General features: G+C 41.6%; 1 protein-coding gene and 1 long non-coding RNA gene across 5 annotated transcripts in view; one reads left to right on the top strand and one right to left on the bottom strand.

Moving 5' to 3' along the window:
• LOC135364300 (uncharacterized) overlaps positions 1-12396 on the bottom strand; it is a 32948-nt gene extending 20552 nt beyond the window's left edge. For both annotated transcript variants that reach the window (XR_010411190.1, XR_010411191.1), the window contains exon 1: positions 12249-12396. This is a non-coding gene — a long non-coding RNA (uncharacterized LOC135364300). The remainder of the gene's footprint in view (positions 1-12248) is intronic.
• Positions 11896-20392, top strand: part of STAC (SH3 and cysteine rich domain) — a 158738-nt gene continuing 150241 nt past the window's right edge. For 2 of the 3 annotated variants that reach the window (XM_045904073.3, XM_045904070.3), the window contains exon 1: positions 11897-12231. In XM_045904073.3, the coding sequence (XP_045760029.1) occupies positions 12121-12231 (111 nt within the window). In that variant the 5' untranslated portion in view covers positions 11897-12120. Of the gene's footprint in view, positions 12232-20392 lie in introns of all 3 variants that reach the window. The other variant, XM_045904071.3, reaches the window with a different exon arrangement.

The raw sequence follows: 20392 nt of genomic DNA, 5'->3' as shown, positions 1-20392 counted from the left end.
TATAGATCTCATACCAACAGTGGGAAACCTGGCTCTCACCAACTGCTATCATCTGCTATCCATTAAAGTAATTGTTTAATTTCAGTATGCACGTATAACACTATCAGAATTGTTAAACTCTCCTCGTGTGGGAACAACCTTATCAGCTAGAGCACAGTGCTTATGCCCACAGCTCAGACAGGGCTCTGAAAAATTGTTTCCCTTGGAGTGTTTGACTTTGTTATGGAGATTGCTCTGGGCCTATGGCAAAATGGTTATTTTTCCATCTCCCTGCCCAAAACAGGAGAAAATTTTTCTGTGATCTTCATTGTAAGGATCAGGTGAGCTTCCTAAAAGTAAAGCCCATGAAAGTGTAGATTCCCCCCAACACTGGGTCCCAGGAGTTTCTCACTCTCAAGCTAGTCTACCCTCAGCTTCCAGCAATTCATAAAAATTTGTTTCCAGTCAATATTTCTATAAATTTATGGCTCCAGTGGCTTTGGTTCCAAAGAAGCCAATCTTATCTGTATACAGCATTTTTAGTGCTTGCTCTATGTATTACATTATATATACTTGACTTATTATAGTCTACTGGTGGTGTCATCTTACTAGTTTGAGTGAAATATTAAAATTTTACCTTTTTTACATCCATATACCCTCCCCATTCATAACAGAATTGTCTTAAATATTACCTGTACATACCTTTAGAACCATATCACAGTGGTACTATTTTTGCTTCAGCAGTCAAACATAACTTATAAAACTCAAGAAGAGATTCAAAGCCTGCTCTATTTACTGATAAATTTTGCTTGCCATGTTTTTCTTCCTTCCTTGTGCAACACGTTTGCTTCTGTTATCATTACCTTTCCGTTTAGAGAGCTTCCTTTAGCCATTATGTATGGTGACCTTCTAGTAACATATCCTCTTAGTTGTTTTTCACCTGAGAATGTCTTGATTTCCCCTTCATTCCTGAAGGATATTTTCACTGATCATAGAATTCTGGGTTGATGGTTCTTTTCTTTCAGTACTTGAAAACAGTGCTATTTCTTTCTAGCCCCCAGGGTTCCTGGTGAGAAATCCTTGGTTATCTGAAGTATTTTTTTGGTGTGTTTTTGTTTTATTTTGTTTTGTTCTCCTATGGATAATGTGTCATTTCTTCTCTGGATGTGGTCAAGATTTTTCCTTTGTCTTTAGTTTTCAGAAGTTTAATAATGAGGTGTCTTGTCATGGATTTCATTGGATTTCATTTTGGGGAATTCTCTTAGCTTCTTAAATCTACAGTGTTATGTCTGTTGCTAAATTTGGTATTTATGGGTTCAGTCATTGTTTCCTTGAGTACTTTTTTAGCCTGACTCAATTTCTCCTCGCCTTCCAGGATTCTGATGATGTGTTAATCTTTCGAATAGTCCCATGGGGCCCTGAGGCTTTCCTCACTTTTTCCATTTATTTTCTTCTGTTGTTTACACTGGTTATTTCTATTGTTGTAGATTACACTTCACTGATTCTTCCTTCTTTCCCCTTCTTTGTGCTGCTGAATCCATGCATGGAGCTTTTTAAATTTTTTTATTTAAATTCAATTTAGTTAACATATAGTGTATTACTAGTTTCAGGAGTAGAATTTAGTGTGATTCATCACTTACATATAACCGCCCCCCTGCTCATCCCAACAAGTGCCCTCCTTAATGCCCATCACCCAGTTACCCCATCCCCCCCACCAACCTCCCCTCCAGCAACCCTGTTTGTTTCCTATAGTTAAGAATCTCTTATGGTTCACTTCCCTGTTCTTATCTTATTTTATTTTTCCTTCCCTTCCCCTATGTTCATCTGTTTTGCTTCTTAAACTCCACATATGAGTGAAATCATATGGTATTTGCCTTTCTCTGACTGACTTATTTCCCTTAACATAATACCCCCTAGTTTCATCCATGTCATTACAAATGGCAAGATTTCATTCTTTTTGATGGCTGAGTAATATTCCATTTTATTTCAATTTCTGTATTTTGTATGTCTGGAATTTCCTCTTGGTTCTTCTTTTTGTCTTCTATTTGTTTACTGAGATTTTCTATTTCTATGCTGAGCTTCCTGTTTTTTATTTGTTTCAAATGTGGTTGTAATGGTGTTTGAAGAATTTTTATTGTGCTGCTTTAAGATCTTTGTCAGGTAATTCTAACATCTCTGTCATATCACTGTTGGTGTCTTTTGATTGCCTTTTTCCATTTATCTTGATATCTTCCAGTTTCTTAATATGATGAGCAACTTTCTGTTGAAATCTAGATATTTTTGCATTGTGTTATGAGATTGAATGCTATTGAAGGCTATATTCAAGCCTTCTCTTAGCTAGTTTTTTCTGTTCATGCTCTTGCAGAGGAAGGTGGGGCACCACCTTGTTATTGCCAAGTTGAAACTGACATCTAGATCCCCCAGGCCAGGTTGGTCCTTTGTTACTGCTGGGTGAGGGTGAAAGCCTCACCCCCCTTCCCATGCAATCTCCACCAACACCAGTGCGCAGGGGTGGGGGGGGCTCATTAGCAGCTGATGAAAATTAAAATACCAGATCCCTACTTTGCTTTCTGACACCCCTCCCCAGCAGGGATGTCAGGGCACCTCCCCACAGCCTAGTAAAAGTGGAAGCCTGGGCTCCCCACTTGGCCTTTGCTGGCATGGCTCAGGGTACAGTCTCAGTTTTTTATGTGCAGGAGAGCAGTTATTGTCTAAAATTTGTCTGCACTGCTGGGTTGACCCTTTCTTGGTCCTTTGGCTAGAAGGAGCAGCCTCTGGTTGGCACTTTTTTTTTCTTGGTCTGTCCCCACTGGCATTTCTGATTTGCAAGCCTCTTCAGTTCCAAGTCTGGGATATATAAGACAAAAAAAGAAAGTCCAAGGAACTCACCACTGTGTCATTCCTTAGGTCCTGAAATCTCAAGCCAGTCTGCCTCCTTCTCTCCACCTTTCAAAGTATTCCTACGTTTGGTTTACATAGAACATTTAGAGTTTTTAGTTGTACCTAGTGGGAAGACTAGGGAAAAGTATATCTTCTCCATATTCTTATAAGGGGAAGACAACTCACTTTTACTTGGATTGTTTACCTTCCACTTATAAAATCCTTATATGCTTTATTGAAACATAACATATCTACAGAAAAACTCAGTGATTGTTCATGTGTAGTTCAGTGAGTTACCACCACCAAAGGTGAGGCAGGAGAGCTCCACCGGTACCCCAGAAAGTCACAGTACTTCTTTCCAATTATGAACTGTCCTTCTTTCCCAAATATGGCCATTGTCTTTGAACTTTACATAAATTATATAACATAGTATGTACTCTTCTGTGTCTGGTTTCTTTTACTCTATGTTTGTGACAGTATCTGAATGTCCCACAAACATATGACAAGGGGAATTATTAGCCATCAGGGAAATGCAAATAAAGCTACAGTGATGAAATAAAAAATAATGCAGTATCCATGTTGGAGAAAAAAACTGGAACCTGTAATTATGCCTATGCATTAGCACCAAAAGTCATATACAAGAATGTTCAAGCGGGGCGCCTGGGTGGCTCAGTCGTTAAGCGACTGCCTTCAGCTCAGGTCATGAACCCAGGGTCCTGGGATCGAGCCCCGCATCGGGCTCCCTGCTCTGCGGGAAGCCTCCTTCTCCCTCTCCCACTCCCCCTGCTTCTGTTCCCTCTTTCGCTGTGTCTCTCTCTGTCAAATAAATAAATAAAATCTTTAAAAAATAATAATAAAAATAAAAAAAGAATGTTCAAGCAGCCCTATTCGTGATAGGGAAGAAAGGAAAACAACCTAACAGTCCAGCCACACATCATGGATTCAATATAGCAGATTCATACGGTCAAATTCTATACAGCAAAGAAATAGAACAAATAATCTTTGCATATTTTCCTTTTAAGTTACTTTTAAAAATGAAACTGTTTTTCCTGAAATAAGCTAGAAAGAGGAAATATGCTATAGCACAATATGTTTGATGCAACTTAAAACACTTATACACACAAATTAACTGCATATATTTCTCAAATAGGCATACATGTCTAAGATAGATATTTTCAAAACATGATAGTGGGGGTCACTGAAGGAAGGGAATTTTGAGCAAGTTGAGGGTTGCGTTTGGGACAATTAATAAAAGAAATTAAAATGAAAAAGGGGAATTACAAAGATTGATGATGACAATTCTAGGTCCCTCCACTTCCTCCAGAGTAACAATAAGAAAATAAATAGCCACAGAAAATATAAGCAGAGAAATAGGCTCATATTAAAATGCCAAGAATGGCCTTCTTCTTCTCCTCCTGGAAAATTGCGCCTCACATTTCAATGATGATAATGTTTTTCCCCTTGGTGAGCCTTCCCCTAGCTCCTCAGTGGAATTAGCCCTTTCCTGCCCTGGTCGCTATGGCCTCTCTTCAAACTCATGGTTATCATTTGTCCCCAGTTCTGCCTTCCTCAATAAGCTGAATTTCCCTTTGGGTCAGGGAAGAGACATATATCTCCCTATATCCCTGGATCTAATAAAGGGCTTGGTACATAGCAGGTCCCAGCAACTATCAAATAAATCAGCAAATAAAGTGAGGACTTCATTTATTTAGACATCTCTGCCTTCTTTTGTAATGATCTCAAATATCTTAAGTTGAATAACTCCTTACTCCCAGGACCACGCAAGCAGTAGAAGCAATAGGACATGGTGACTCACTAGATGAGGTGGTTGAGGAAAAGCAAATAGTAAAATGCTGCAGATTTTATTTAAAATCTGGGTGTTTCTCTCATTGCACACATTAGCAGCTCTACCTGCAATCTAAGGAACTCCGGGATTCCGTGACATACAAAGCTACCGGCCAGGTTGGGCACCCTCAGAGCCCTCGGCCATTGCTTGGTAGAGGCTGGCATTGGGGCAACTTGCATTTCGGGGAGGAAATGGGACGAGATACAGCCAACAACCTCCTCTAAGCGTTTGTCCGAATAATGCCACCACCGATACCGACCCCTACTGTACTCCTCACCATCATTACCTGCATCAAGTTGTCAATATTAACTGAGGAGACAAAAATCCCCATTTTCCTGGCCAACTCTACAAGAATAAAGACAGATGAAACATAGGTATGTTTCCCAAGTCCAGGCTTTTTGGATAAGTTGGCATCAGCTATGGAGGGAAGGAAGTGGAATTTAAGGCTTAAGGCCTGAGTCATCTTTTCCAGGCCAGTTGTCAAGTGTCTGATGGATGGCTTATGGCTGCCAAGTGAGTTACTAGAGGAACAGAGAGGGTTACAGAAGACAGAAGGACAAAGAGGTAATATAACCCCTCCCTGGAAAACGGTAACGAGAATTTGTGAGATTCATTTGCCCCCAGCATGACACTAAAAGCTTTTAGAGCATATTTCAAAGTAAGTGCAAAGCTTTAGGGATGAGGAGCAGGAACTATTATCCGTTTTTGCTGGAGTTCTTGTTTTTTTGTTTTTAAGAGTCACTCTTTACTGCTCACTTATAGGGATGTCGTTTAAGATACAGAAGGATTAACCGAGCATACCTTGAATATCTATCATCCTCTAAAGGTTGTAAGTGTGCAAGGGACATGCGTGTTTGAATTGTAGGGCCCTGCAAACAGAATACGTTCCTGCCTCAGAGGGAGCCAAAGCTCTCCGTGTCTGGCTTCCAAGCATGAAGAATCTAGGTGTGTCTCTCAGAACTCTGGGTGCTGGCTCTTTCTTACTCTGTGACCCATGAAGCCCTCCAGAAATCCTCATGATGCTTTTTTTCCTCCCTTCGTTACTAACCAGTGCTGTTCCTCCCAGGCTGACTGGGATCCAACTTTCCCCATGGGCCATTTGTAAAAGTACTCAAAATAATTATTCAAAGGATTTCTCCAACTTTTCCCTTTTTTGAGTATCATGTGTGTCATCAGTAAATCTTACCAACAAAGAGAAGAAACTGTAGTTTTCTAGGAACCAAACCTGAAGAGCCCTGCATGAGCACACACGGTGTCTCTATCGCTACTGAACATTCTGCTCAAGATTCCTTCCACCAAGGGCGCCTGGGTGGCTGAGCTGGTTAAGCATCTGCCTTTGGCTCGGGTCATGATCTCTGGGTCCTGGGATTGAGCCCCACATAGGACTTTCTGTTCAGTAGGGAGTCTGCCTCTCTCTCTCTCTCTCCCTCCCTTTGCCCCTCCCCATTGCTCATTCTCTCTCTCTCTCTCTCTCTCAAATAAATAAATAAAATCTTAAAAAAAAAGATTCCTTCCACCAAAACCATAGTCACCTTTCAATTTCCACAAGAACCTTCCTAAACAAACTTTCCACTGGTGGACTTCATCCTCCCCAGCCTGTGCTCTCAGATCATGTTGCTCAAGCCCCTTATACAGCAGTGATCACACTGAGTGTCACAGTTTGCTTACATGTGGCAAGGAGCCTGAGGTTTAAAGTCTGAAGTTGGGAGCTGGAATCTCTACTCTGCACTTACCATTTCCCTTTAGGGAAAGTCATAAAGCCTCTCAGGCTTCTGATTACCTCATCTGCAAAATGGGTCTAATGGTACTTACCTTGCCAGGTTGACATTTAGGAATACAAGAGATGATGAGTTTTTAATTGCCCTCTAACAGTTCCTAACAAAAAGCATAAAAGCTCCTTCATAAATAAATAATGGCACATCTGTACAATGGGATGCATGCTCATTAAACAAAAGGATAATGTATACTTATATTTATTGACACAGAACTATCTCTATGAATTATTATTGAAGACACCAACACTTGGTGTCCTGAGATCACTTTATGTAAATATATATACATTTAAAATATACCCATATATACATGTGCTTTGAGAAGGCAGCTTACCAAAAATCTAATGGTTATTACAAATGGGTGGTAGAATTTGGGAAGATTTTTAATTTCCTCAGGATTCTTTTTGATACCTTTTGAATCATGATAAAGGTGTTGTTTTGGAAAAGAGTATTTAGAAATACTTTGCATAATATAATAAATTTGAAAACTGAGGAAAGAAACATGTGCTTTTGGTAGTTTGGTCATATATTCCAAATCTAAATATAGCAAAGAGCATTGGGATTGGTAAGCAAGTAAACAGTGATTCATTGTGTCATGTATTAATTGACTTTGCACAAGTATTTAACCTTCATGAGTTTCAATTTGTCCCTCTACAAGAGTTTTTCATCGGACCTGTAAGTTTCTCTACAGACTAACATTTTATCTTTCATTCATTTAACAAGTACTCACTGAGCACCTATTATACAAGCACCTAAGCTCCAGAAATAGATGATGAAGAGGAGACATGAGGTCCTCAACCTCACAGAGCTTAGATTCTGAAGGACACCAAATAAGGAAAGAAAGAAACAAGATTCTTTAGATGGTAGACTCTGAGGTCCGAAACTGGAGGAGAGCTGTCCGTGGGGAACAATGGTAAGGGATTCTCAGATTCAGGAAATGGCAACAAGCACCAAAACTAGTAGGAAGAATAGACCAGGCATTTTGAGAAACAAAAAGGCCAGGGTGAAGTGGTTCTCATATCTCTTAAACTATTACCCTGAACCCACATAAGAGGATATGTAAAGTCACATGCTAATTACTAATCAAAGGACCAAAATCTGTCCGAAATTGCAGGTATCTGTCCCATCTGAAGTTTCCAGGGAGGAGCTATCAACAGTTTTAGAAATGTGATACCCCCAGCTTGTTCTTCTTTCTTAAGGTTGATTTGACGATTCAGTCCTTTGTGTTTCTATACGCACTTTAGGACTGTTTGTTCTAGCTCTGTGAAAAATGCTGCTGGTATTTTGATAGGGATTTCATTAAATCTGTAGATTACTTTGGGTAGCGTGGACATTTTAACAATATTGGTTCTTCCAAACCATGAGCACGGAATATCTTTCCATGTTTGTGTTGTCTTCTGTTTCTTTCCCCAGTGTTTTATAGTTTTCTCAGTACAAGTCTTTCACCTCCTTGGTTAAGTTTATTCCTAGGCATTTTATTTTCTTTGGTGCAGATGTAAATGGGACTGTTTTCTTAATTTCTTTTTCTGCTATTTCACTAATAGTGTATAGAAACACAACTGTTTGACATTGTACATGCATTTGGCTGTAATGAACAGAAAACCCAACTCAAAGTGAATACATTTGAGCAAAAGCATACAACTAATGATGATGATAATAATAATAATAATTAGTAGTAGTATGAGACTAGCTTTGACCAGGCATTTAATCCTCTGATGCTTACAGAACCTCTATGAAGTAGGGATCATTATCTCATTTTAGACTCTAGGAAACCAAGGCTGAGGCAGATCAACTCAATTGTTTAAGATCTTGTTGCATTTAAGGGGAAGAGCTGGGATGTTTGAACTTCAGGCTCATGGCCCTTCCACTAAATGTAAAGACTCAAGTTCCCCTCCATCTCCCAGAGGTTATAACCAACTAGAAGCAGCCCACAAATTTGCTCATTGGAGAACAGAGGTAGATCTTAACCAGAAACTAGCTCTATGAGGCTACCTTTTCCAGGTCCCTCGAGCGGGAGACCATTTTAATGCAGTCAAACAGTGCTATTCAAATATAACCTACCATTATTGTTGCCATCATTATTATTAATTGGCACTTCCAAAAACAGGTTAAGAATGCGTACACTGGATCTCGTCCGCCCTGATAATAGGAGCCTCCAAATTAAATGATTAGCTTGGATGCTGAGGAGAGACCAATCAGGAGTCGTGAGGACCACAGTCCCGCATTAACAGTTGGCTCAAAGTAGGGGCTGGTGTGGTTACTGGTAGGACTCTGGGCAAAGCATTGGGTTTCTCTGGCTTGCAAGTAGGTCCCTCAGGCAAGGTGGCCAGAGGCGACAACTAATACTCCTTCACAGGTTGAATGGCCACGGTTGGTGCCTCCTGCCATGTTTGTCTTGACTTCTTGGCTATCACCTCCAAAATGTACATCTGGTGATTATTCACTCTTAAGTTAAAAAAATGGAGTGGGGAACTCTTCATTCTTTGAGGAGTCTCCCTATGCTTCTCTTAAGCTTCTGGCTCTCGATCTGCATCACTCTGCTCTTTAAGGCCTGCAGCCTCTTCACCAGATCTGGGTTGCACATTTGTGTAAGGGTCAGCAGAACAAGGTGGCCAAAGCTTGGCCCAGGGGCAGGATATATCTGAGTGCAAGTCCCTGTTCTCACACTCACTATAAATCCTAGCCTAATCATCTTATTAAATAAAAGATTAAATGAAACAACACATAGAAAATGCCTGCAACATGGCAGAAGCCCCCAGTGCAGGTTAGCAATTATTATCAGCATCATTTTAATTGCCAAACCCCATACCCTTCATATATCTCATTACTCAAAACGACTCCGATGCATCAGACAAGGAGAACCAACTTATTGAGACCCCTTTCTCCTTTATCCTTGTCACTTCCCCATCCCCTGGTCATTCTGCTTATCTTCTCTCTTCCTTTCCTTGCTATCCTTTTTTGTATCCTTCATAAGTGTGGCATTTAAAAATTGTAAATAGTCTTTTTTTTTTAAAGATTTTATTTATTTATTTGAGAGAGAGAATGAGAGAGAGCACGAGAGGGAAGAGGGTCAGAGGGAGAAGCAGACTCCCCGCTGAGCAGGGAGCCCGATGTGGGACTCGATCCCGGGACTCCAGGACCATGACCTGAGCCGAAGGCAGTCGCTTAACCAACTGGGCCACCCAGGCGCCCAAAAAATTGTAAATAGTCTTGATAGTATCTTTCTACCAAATGGCTCTTGAGCATTTACTAAAATGAAGGGTGAGATCATACAGCTGCTCTTCAATTCTTAAAAAAAAATAAAATAAAATCCAAAGATGAAAAATTCCTTGTATTTAAGTCAGTGTGCTTGCCCACCAAGATTGGAACTGCCCATTGACCGATGCGGTGGCGGGGGGGCGGAGGGTCTTCACTTCCTCGGAAGACCCTTCTCTGGCCACACTCTTGTTCAGTCCTTGCATTTGTGCATACTCATTAGATTCTTATACTTTTATTTATCACAGTTCATAAAATTTGTGTGTGTGTGATTTAATTAATCTCTGTATCTCTCTCATCAGCCTCTCTATTCCAGGACAATAGACTGAATCTATCACTGTTTTCTCTCTATCATTATTTTCTAGCACAATGTCTGGTACAGAAGAGATGCTTGATAAAGATGTGTTGATACTGTTGTTCTTGTCATTATGCGCTCTGGTTGTTGCTCTTGTGATTTTGGCTATTAGAATTTTGTATCTACTGAGCCATTAGGAATTGTGTTTTGAGGAGGAAAGAGCTGTGGCATTTTGAGTTAGCCAATCTGGCCTGGTCAAATGAGAAGCTAAGGGCCACTAGGGTATTTGGAGCTCTCTGAGAGCCAAATGCCCATTAAGAGCTTGGCACTTAGAATAGGAGCTTTCAATTGATGTCCAGGATAGAGAGAGTAATAGGTTCTTTCCAAAGACATGAGCTAAGACAAACATGCAGGACCAGATATCTAATTCACAGGGTCCAGTTCAAAATGAAAATGCAGAGCCCCTTGTTCAAATATTATTAAGAATTTCAAACAGAGCCATAAATACAGAGAGAACAAACGGGTGGTTGCCAGAGGGGAGGAAGGTGGGAAGATGGGCAAAAAGCGCGAAGGGAAGTGAGAGGCATAGGCTTCTAGTTATGGAGTGCGTAAGTCACAAGGATGAAAGGTACAGCACAGAGAATATAGTAAGTGGTATTGTACTAGCATTGTATGGTGACAGAGGGTAGCGACGCTTGTGGTGAGCAGAGCATAATGAATAGAGATGTCAAATCACTATGTTGTACTCCTGAAACCAATGTAACACTGTGTATCAACTAAACTACAATTGGAAAAAAAAAATTAAAATTAAAAATAAAAGAATTTCAAGATGGTGATAGAGAGCATCAAACCAAGTATAGGGTCCTGTCTGAGACTGCATAGGTTGCATACCCATGAAGCTGGACTTGAAAAATTTACACTTAATCAGGAAAATCTGGAACATTAAGTTTACAATTTTCTGTTAGACAATCAAGGGAGTTTTGTATTTATGAAAAAATAAGATCTTTTAAATATCCAGATATATTTCCTTTCTCTGCATACTGAGGTTGTGTCTTCCAAAAATAATGGCTCCTTCTGTCCCTTTATCCAATGGGGCCATCTCTATGTTTCCAAAGGTTCTATTAAGGCAGACTGGTTTGCCCCTCCGTGAATAGCCCTGAACTCCTTGCTATACTGAAACACCCCATTGGCTCTTCAGCCATGCAGAGCTGGCCTCCATCTGAGGCTTCAGAGTCCAAATGGCATGGATTTTGAAGCCAAAATGGGTTCCAATCCCAGCTCCACTATTTATAGTTCAATGACTTAAAGCAAATTACTTAGCTTCCCTAGAATCTCGGTTTCCTCATCTATAAAATATAAGTGATGCTATCCAGCCCAAGAGGTTGGCCTTGAGGATTAAATAAGGTAAAATGTTTAGAGGGCTGAGCACAAAAACACACAACAAAATGAGGACACAGCCTCGTTGCATTTTGCCTCTGCTTTAGTCCAAACTGAATGCGGGAGCGCGAAGTGCCTTCTAGCAGGGGAACCCCAGCTCTCCCCGCTCTCCGTCACTGAGCCCTATAAATAACTTAGCTAAGTCACCGTCCCCCTTGGAGTCGCTGTTCCTTAGGGTGAGGAAAGAGGGTGTTGTTGCAGGTGGTCCCTCTTGGCTGAATCCTTCCCGGGTTTTCTCTTCCTTCCACCACCCCTCCTGGGGAACCCCTCGCTGGGGTCGGCGCGTGCGGGGCCTGGCTGCAGGACCCCCTCGGCCGCGGGCCCCCACTCGCCCCCCGCCTCCCCCGTCCCGGCTGTCGCCGCGCAGCCCCGCCCCGCCCCGCCCCGCCCCGCCCCGCCGCCCCGCCTCCCCCGCGGCCCGCGAGCGCTCTCGAGCCGCCCGTCCGCTGCCGGCTGCCAGTCCCGCCAGTGCGCTGGCGGGCGAGGGGCGGCGGGCGCGCGGGACGGGCGTGCGCACGGGCGAGGTCGGGGGAGAGCGCGTGGGCGGCGGGGAGACGATGGGCGTCCCTGGGACCCGCCGCTGAGCTAGCACGAGCGACGGGAAGGCCAGCCTCTCTGTTCCTCCGGGAGCCCAGCACCGTTCCCGCGCCGCCAGGATGATCCCCCCGAGCGGTGCCCGCGAGGATGGCGTGGACGGGCTGCCCAAGGAGGCGCCGCGCGCCGAGCAGCCGCCCTCTCCAGCATCCACCAGCAGCCAGGAATCCAAGGTACCGCGCACACTTACCCCAAGAAAACACGAACTCACTCTCCTCCTGTTCTTCTCTCGGTCCACCTTAGTTTCCCCCGAACTGGCGCGGAGGCTGGCGGGAGACGTGCCCCTAATGGGACCCGGGCTCCCCTGAGACTTGAATGTCGGTCAGGACTCGCTGTAACGCTGCTGGACCACGTCGCGTGGACCCAGCCTCCTGCCCACGCAGACCCGAGGCTGCGCTGGCTTCTCCCCTCAAGCACACGCCGGTTAGTGCGCACTGACTCCGGGCTCAGAGACCGCTTTCCTGGGTGGTCGGTGGCTTGGTGGTTCTGTGCTTTCAGCCTGCTGGTGCCCAAAGCACGTGTAGGTGTTAGCTGCTTCTGAAAGATGATAGCGAGGGATACACCTCCAGAAAAGCTAGGGCGCTTGCGGCCAGTAAAGGGTTGTCTGTGTCACAGGAGTCCCCGAGACTCTGCTTAATTTAAGGACTCACCCCTAACTTCAGAAAAGCTAAGCAAAGGGAAAAGCCGCATTCGTGGGAAAGTTGAGGTTCCTCTTGTGGAAGTTAATAGTTGGAGAACTTACACTTGCTTTTATGAGTTACACTAACACACGCACAAAGCCAGCTCCGCAGCGCTTCTGCCACGGTTCCACTTCCTCTGAGACTCCCGTGGGGGCCGGGCACAGGTTTGGAAATCTTGAAAGAGGATCGAGTAAAATGTGCTGCCAGCAGTGACATGCCAAATGGCATCTTAGCCTGGGGTGAAAATCATAAAATGGAGTTTGTGGTGATATGGATTTCTTTAAGTGCAGGGCTCCTGGCTATTTATACAGATCTCCTTGTGAATTCCCCAGGTATCTTTGGAATGCTGGGCAGTTCCTGTATAGGAGTGAAGGGAAGGTGGATGCCAGTTTGGAGAGCAGGACAGATGGGGCAAAGAAAAGTCCCATCCCTCTCTCCCTTTAGGTACATCCCTAAAAGCCATTGACAAATCAGCAGGATCAAAATCACAGCCAAGTGGCTCTTGGTTTAAGCGATGCTGGGCACTCTACACATCTCAGCCTCTGGAAGTTAACCATCAAAGAGAGAGAGCTTTACATTATCTTTATTTTGTCTTTTTTTTTCCCCCGATAAATGTCTGATCTGGGGCATGTGTGTGTCAACTTTTCTAAAACTCGGTTGGAAATGGGGGCAAAAGCCCCTCCTTCCAGAGTCGCTGTGAAGAATACATAAAATGAACCAGGGCAGTGTAAGGACTCTATGTTTATCCTTTTCCTTTCTGAGATCAAGGGGATCCACCCCACCACAGATGATCCACTCCTAAGCTGTTTCATAACCTGCACACACATACGACCTCTCCTCTGACTGGAAGTTTCTGGGCATCTCATCATTGTCTATCATCGACCATCAGCCACCTAAGGCATATGGGTTAGTGCCCATTTTGAAGATGATCTCGTAGATTGTAAATGAGCGCAGCAAAACTCAGGAGTGAAACTGGTACTAAACTTTTTGAAATGGGCCTGTTGCTCTGCAGTAGGTGTGTTCTGGAAAGGGCTTAGCATTTGCGTATACAGTGGCATGGTTTAAACACACTATATGGGTTTGCTATTTATAGATATCCTGAGGCAAATTCTTTGGCAGAGAAAAAACTACATATGTAATACCCATAATTATCCACTGATTTATCTGACTATGCTTTCAAATTTGTACATGCCAGTTTTTCTCAAAGTGGTCTACACACCTGAAGTGTGTGTATATGTTCTGAAATTTGTCATGGCTTAGGTGTTCTTAATCAGTGGAGATGGCCTGGGGGGGAGGGGATGGGCCATGAACCCCAGGAAATTGAATGCAAAATAGCGTGCCTGAATGTCAATTTTTATGGTGTAGCATTGGTGATGTTCTAAAAGGGGTCCAAGCCCTCAAAAAAGCTCAGCTCCTAGTATGGAGGAATATGTGGTAAGGGGGCAGGAGGGCATGAAACAGGAGCAGAAGAAGGCTGTATTTATTTTACACCAGGAGTGCCAGATTTGAAAGCTCACTGCTGTTTATAAGGATCTTCCACCCTGAAGATGAGAGCATAGTAAGGAAAGTATGAACAAGGTAATGGTAGTCATTCCACCTTACTCCTCTCAAGTGGTCTGTTTGTGAACATACAACATGGGTTAGGCCTCTCTGGGCATTAAACTTCCGCAAGAAAGACTTTTAAAATTACCTTCTAAAAGACTTTTGTTCTCTGAGTATAAGGGTAACAAAATACTCTTTGTAGAAATTGAAAAGCCCAGACAAAAATAAAGGGGAAGAAAAAAATGACACATTGGCTCACAATCCAGCGACAACTACTGATAACATTGTGATCTATATTGTACATCTTTTTTATAAGATCCATTTTTATATTTACACAGTTGAAAGAACTCTGGTTAGCATCTACTGAATGCGTGCTGCATGTCAGGTACAACTTGATTCTTCACAATAACCCTATGAGAGAGATTGCCTGTTTCTTTGATTTTATGAATAAGGAAGCAGAAGCTCAGAAAGGTTGGGTGACTTGGCCAAGATCACATAGCTAGTTGAACGACACAGGAAGGACAGAGCCCTGGGCAGCAGAGCTCTGGAGCCCAGCCCCCACCACAACTATCTGTCATGCTTATGTATTGTTTCACTTTCTCCTGGTTCCCCTAACATGCTAAGCACGTATTTCACATGCCACTCAAAGTCATTTACAGCAGTATTTTGGTCTTCTCTTAAGAAATCTTTGAAAACAAATTGAGCCACATGTGAAATGATTAGACCAATTTTTGTCTCGCTTCTTTGTGTTTGGTTTTACTACTCTTCCTCCAAAAATATATTTATGGAGATAATTAAATGTAATGTCACAGAAATATCTGGAAAAGGAGGCCACAATAAACCCTTTAGTGCAGAGTCCATTAGGAGAGGAGGAGGATGGTTCAGTGCCCTGAGCCCATAGCATGTTTCTGGAAGTCCATTTCCTTTGCAGATTCTTTGGAATGCTACATCATAGATTATTGGAGTTGGAAACATTAGAGATCATCTAGTTGGAGTATTTTTTAAATTATAGATAATTTTTATTGTGTAAATTTATTTTAGTATGGAAAATTTCAACAGACACAAAAGTAGAGAAAACAGTATAAAGAATAGTCATGGAACGGGGCGCCTGGGTGGCTCAGTTGGTTAAGCGACTGCCTTCGGCTCAGGTCATGATCCTGGAGTCCCTGGATCGAGTCCCGCATCGGGCTCCCTGCTCGGCAGGGAGTCTGCTTCTCCCTCTCCCACTCCCCGTTTGTGTTCCCTCTCTCGCTGTGTCTTTCTCTGTCAAATAAATAAATAAAATCTTTAAAAAAAAAAAAAAAAAGAATAGTCATGGAACTAATCACCTGGCTTCCCCAGTGACAAATTCATGGATGATCTTGTGTCACCTGTTATCCCCCCTACCACCACCATCCCTCCCCAAATACACTGGATCATTTGAAAGCAAATTTCAGACTTCAATTTATTTCACCCATAAATATTTCAGGTTGCATCTCTAAAAGATAAGGGCTTTTTGGCAAGCATGACTACAGTTCCATTATCACATACACCAGGTGTTTTCAGTCAAGGGTTAGTATGTTCTTTGGGGGTCCACGAAAAATCTTTGGAAGATCCATGAACAACCAGAATCCGCATTCAGAATTGTGCAGTTACGTGCAGAGTTGCATCACCTGGGGAAAGGATCCATAGCTTGTATCAGATCAGTGAAGTATCTATAGCCCTCAAAGTTTGTCGAAATGGCTTCTCTTTTTCTCTTGAAATCAAAGCCAAGAGAGAGGCAACGACTTGCCTAAAATCACACAGATTGTTAACAGCAGGACTTCTGTTTAAGAAAGCTCTCTTGGACTTTGGATACTCCAGGACAATTTCCTCAGGGCATATTCCTGTAAACCGAAGTAGTAATGTAGTTTATCTGTTTTGTTTTTGTTTTTGTTTTTGTTTTTGTTTTTTTTCATAAAATTAGTTGAATCGAAAGAATGTGAAAGCCACCCTTCTATCTTTCCACTAACTATTCCAGAAAGACCACAACCTCATTTTTTCTTAAGTGCTAACAGAGACTATTGAATACTAAGAAAAAATGTCATGTTTCAGCATCCCTTATTTCAATGAATATCCCTTCTCCTACTGACTTACAACATGAACTCTTACTAGGGTCTAATATGAAGGTTTTGTGTGGATGCCCTTTGAAGTCACTTACATGACCCAAGATCGCATTTTGATGCCGTGGAGAGATTATAGGTTTTGAGGTCAAATAGACAAGAGTTGAGATCTTTTCTTATCAGTTGCCCTGTGACTCTGGGCTAGTTGCCTAGCCCCTCTGAGCCTCAGCTTCCTAATCTCTAGAATGGGGATGCTTATACCCAGCTGACATGGGTTTTTTGTAAGGTCTGTGACCTAATATGTTATAAGCATGTATAAGCATGTAACATTATTTACTTTCTCTTCCTGCTTCACATTAGATGACTTCTATCCCTAGCCAACCCCAATTGTCATCCCTAGAATCATTTCAGTAACAAAAACTGATGTTCCAATAGTATAACTGAGTTTTCCTTCCTTTAGATTTTACTTATGCTGTTGAGTGCAGTTTTCACCTTAGCTGTTTTGCATCCCAGGAAGATAAGCCATTGACTCACCAGCCTGTGGCTTCATTTTGGAAGGGTGATATAAGCTACCCAGTGGCCCATAAGAGCCATGGACCAAGGAGTCCCCTCATTCCATGGTTCTCTCTGAATCTGGACTACCATCTAAGCTAGGGAGAAGAAATCTCTTAACCATAAGGATGTGCCTGGCATCTTCCAGAAAGGTGTGTGTCTTCCAATAAGCAACTGTTTATTGAGTGCCTACTTTGTGCCCAGTGCATCTCATACATATATGGGAAGCTATTATTGATAAGGAATTTAACTTCTACTCAGGGGAGAAGATGAAAGAAAATGGAACCTTGGCTTTGCATTCAGATCCCTTAGGGATTCCAGTCCATCGGTTAGACTACTAAATGGGAATCTCTGAATGAGGGTCCCAAGCATCAGTATTGTTTTAGAGCTTCCCTAATGATTTCATTGTGCAGCCAAGTTTGAGAAACACTGATTTAGACTGTTAGAATTGTAGACTGTCAAAGAAATTAAATAGAGAATAAGAATTGAGTAAGAATTGTAGACTGTCAAGATCCTCTTCTTTCTAACCACAGTACCTGAAGGAATCATTTGTAATTAGTCTGTCTTCTTTCCCTTCCCATTTATCATTCAGTCCAAAGGCATGGCTCTGGCAACAGTGACCGGCTGTTGACCTCCATGTTGCCAAGTAATCTTAAGCATTTCTCAGATGCAGCTGGGTTTACAAGGGTAGCTATGCCCTTATTAAGTTATTTTCATAATCATATAATCATAAAAATAATAAGTACTCAATGTAGAAAACTGGAAAACAGAAAATTACAAAGAAAAATTTCTTTATCACACAACAACGTGGAGATAAGGATGGTTATATTTCTTGCTGTATTTCTTTCACTTACATTTCCTTTACACATGCACACACACACTCGAAACAAAATTGGAACAGTATATACATAAATGCATGCTGTACTTTTTCTTCTACCTGATGTTATGCATAGTTTCTGTATACTCTTAGATAATCAATAACATGAATATTCAAAATGGTATAATATTCTACTTTCTTGTTATAGCACATCTATTCCAGCAGTTCCTTCTGAGTACATATTTAGGTTCTTTCTTACTGTTCATATATTTTAAAATATTAAAATTTACATCCTGATACATAAGTATTTGATTATATTTCTGACTAGTTTCATAGGAAGTAGAATTGCTGGGTCCAGATATAAACACTTCTGAGGTCTTTTATTCTCATTGACACAGTGCCCTCAAGAAAGACTATACTGTAGCTTTTTACTTCTTAGTAAACTTTGATTGAAATATGACATCATACCAAAAAGTGCACACATTACAAATTCCAGCTTAGTGAATTTTCAGAATATAAACTTCGGTTTTAAAGATTTTTATTTATTTATTTGAGAGAGAGAGAAAGCACAAGAGAGGGTAGGGTCAGAGGGAGAAGCAGACTCCCCGCTGAGCAGGGAGCGTGATGCGGGACTCGATCCTGGGACTCCAGGATCATGACCTGAGCCGAAGGCAGTTGCTTAATCAACTGAGCCACCGAGGCACCCCTAATTTTCAGAATATGAACTTTTGATCTATCTGCAACCAATGCAAAAATCAAGAAATAGGATGTTACCAGCACCCCAGAATCTCCCTCAGACCCCCTTCTGTCCTGACTTCTAACAACATAAATTAATCTCAGTTATTTGAACTTTATATAAATGGAATCATGTAGTGTATATTCTTTTATGCCTGGCTTCTTTCACTTAGCAGTATGTTATGAGATTCATCTATGCAATTGCATGTAGCAGTAGTTTTCCTTTTCCTTGCTGTATAGCATTCCACTGTATGAATAGTTCACTATTGATCTACTCTACTGATGATGGATATTCGGATTGTTTCTTGGTTTGGGTGGCTACAAGTGGTACTGCTGTGGTCATTCTTATATATATCCTTTGTGGCACATCTGTTGGGTGTATACCTAGGAGCAACATTGCTGGGTTGTAGGGCATACATATAGATGCTGTCAGCTTTCCAAAGTAGCTGTACCAGTTCATACTCCAACTAATGGTTGTTACGTTGTGTTATGTTCTGTTATGTTGCTAGGCCTTTCTGTGTTCTGTTTATGAAATCTTCACTTACCCCAAAGATATGAAGATATTCTCCTATATTATTTCCTAGAAAAGTTGTTTTGCCTTTCACACATAGGTTTATAATCCATTTGGAATCACTTTTCTGGTATGGTGTGAGGTAGGGGTCAGGATTCAGGATTGCACTCCTGCCTTTGCTCTTCTAATAATATATACCACTCAAGAGGGTTTGCTGGGTGGCTCAGTCAGTTAAGTGTCTGCCTTCGGCTGAGGTCATGATCCCAGGGTCCTGGGATCAAGCACCGCGTTGGGCTCCTTGCTCTGCAGGGAGCCTGCTTCTCCCTCTGCCTGCTGCTCCCCCTGCTTGTGCTTGCTCTCTCTCTCTCTCTCTGACAAATAAATAAATAAAACAAAATCTTTAGAAAACAAAAATGAAAGAATGTTTGCTTCTGCAATTATCCCAGGGCATCATTAGTTGAGAACCTAATTTTATGTTACTTTTTCAGTTTGGGGGTTCTCAGACCAAATTGTGTTGTATAAATTTGGGCCTCAAATCTATGTGAAGGCAGATCTGTGATTATGAATTCTCAGGAAATATGTATATATGTATATATGTATATTCTGCTTTATGGCTATGCTAAGATTTCTTTATCATCAACCAGAGTTGGTGAGAAATTTGTTTCTAGTTCATTCTTTCTTTTTCAAGTCTCCACTCTATTTAGGCATCAAAATCCAATCCCCCTAAGTTTTTTTTTTTTAATTTGTGATAAAATATACATAATGTACTATTTACCATTTTTACCATTTTTTAAGTGTACAGTTCTGTGACATTAAATACATTCTCATTGTTGTGCAACCATCACCACCATCCATCTCCAGAACCTTTGCATCTTCCCAAACTGAAACTCCGTCCCCATTAAACAGTTATTCCCCATCTCCTCTTGCCTCCAGCCCCTGACATCACCATTCTACTTTCTGATTCTCTGATTTTGACTACTCTAGCTACCTCATATCAGAGGAATCACATAATATTTGTCCCTTTGTAACTGGCTTATTTCGCTTAACATAAATCTTCAAGATTCATTCATGTTTTGGTATATATCAGAATTCCCTTCCTTTTAAAAGCTAAATAATACTCCATTATATGGGTATATCACATTTTTTGGAGCTAACAAATTTTGCTATATTTTCAATAGGATAATATTTGATTTCATTTATAAATTATTATTTTTTATTTTCTCACTTTCTGAACTTCTTTTTTCCCAGTTACACTAATCCACTTACCCATCAATGGACATTTGGGTTGCTTCCACATTTTGGTTTTTGTGAATAGTGCTGTTATGAACTTGGGTATGCAAATATCGGTTCAAGTCCCTGCTTTCATTTCTTTCAGGTATATGGCCCAAAACATGATTGCTATGTTACATGGCAATT

This window comes from Mirounga angustirostris, unplaced genomic scaffold, assembly GCF_029215605.1.
Source record: "Mirounga angustirostris isolate CCGP_5_RB_7025 unplaced genomic scaffold, mMirAng1.0.hap1 SCAF_1, whole genome shotgun sequence".
Taxonomy (NCBI): Eukaryota; Metazoa; Chordata; class Mammalia; order Carnivora; family Phocidae; genus Mirounga; species Mirounga angustirostris.
The sequence above is the reverse complement of the archived record's forward strand: the minus strand, read 5'-3'. Positions and strand labels throughout refer to the sequence as shown.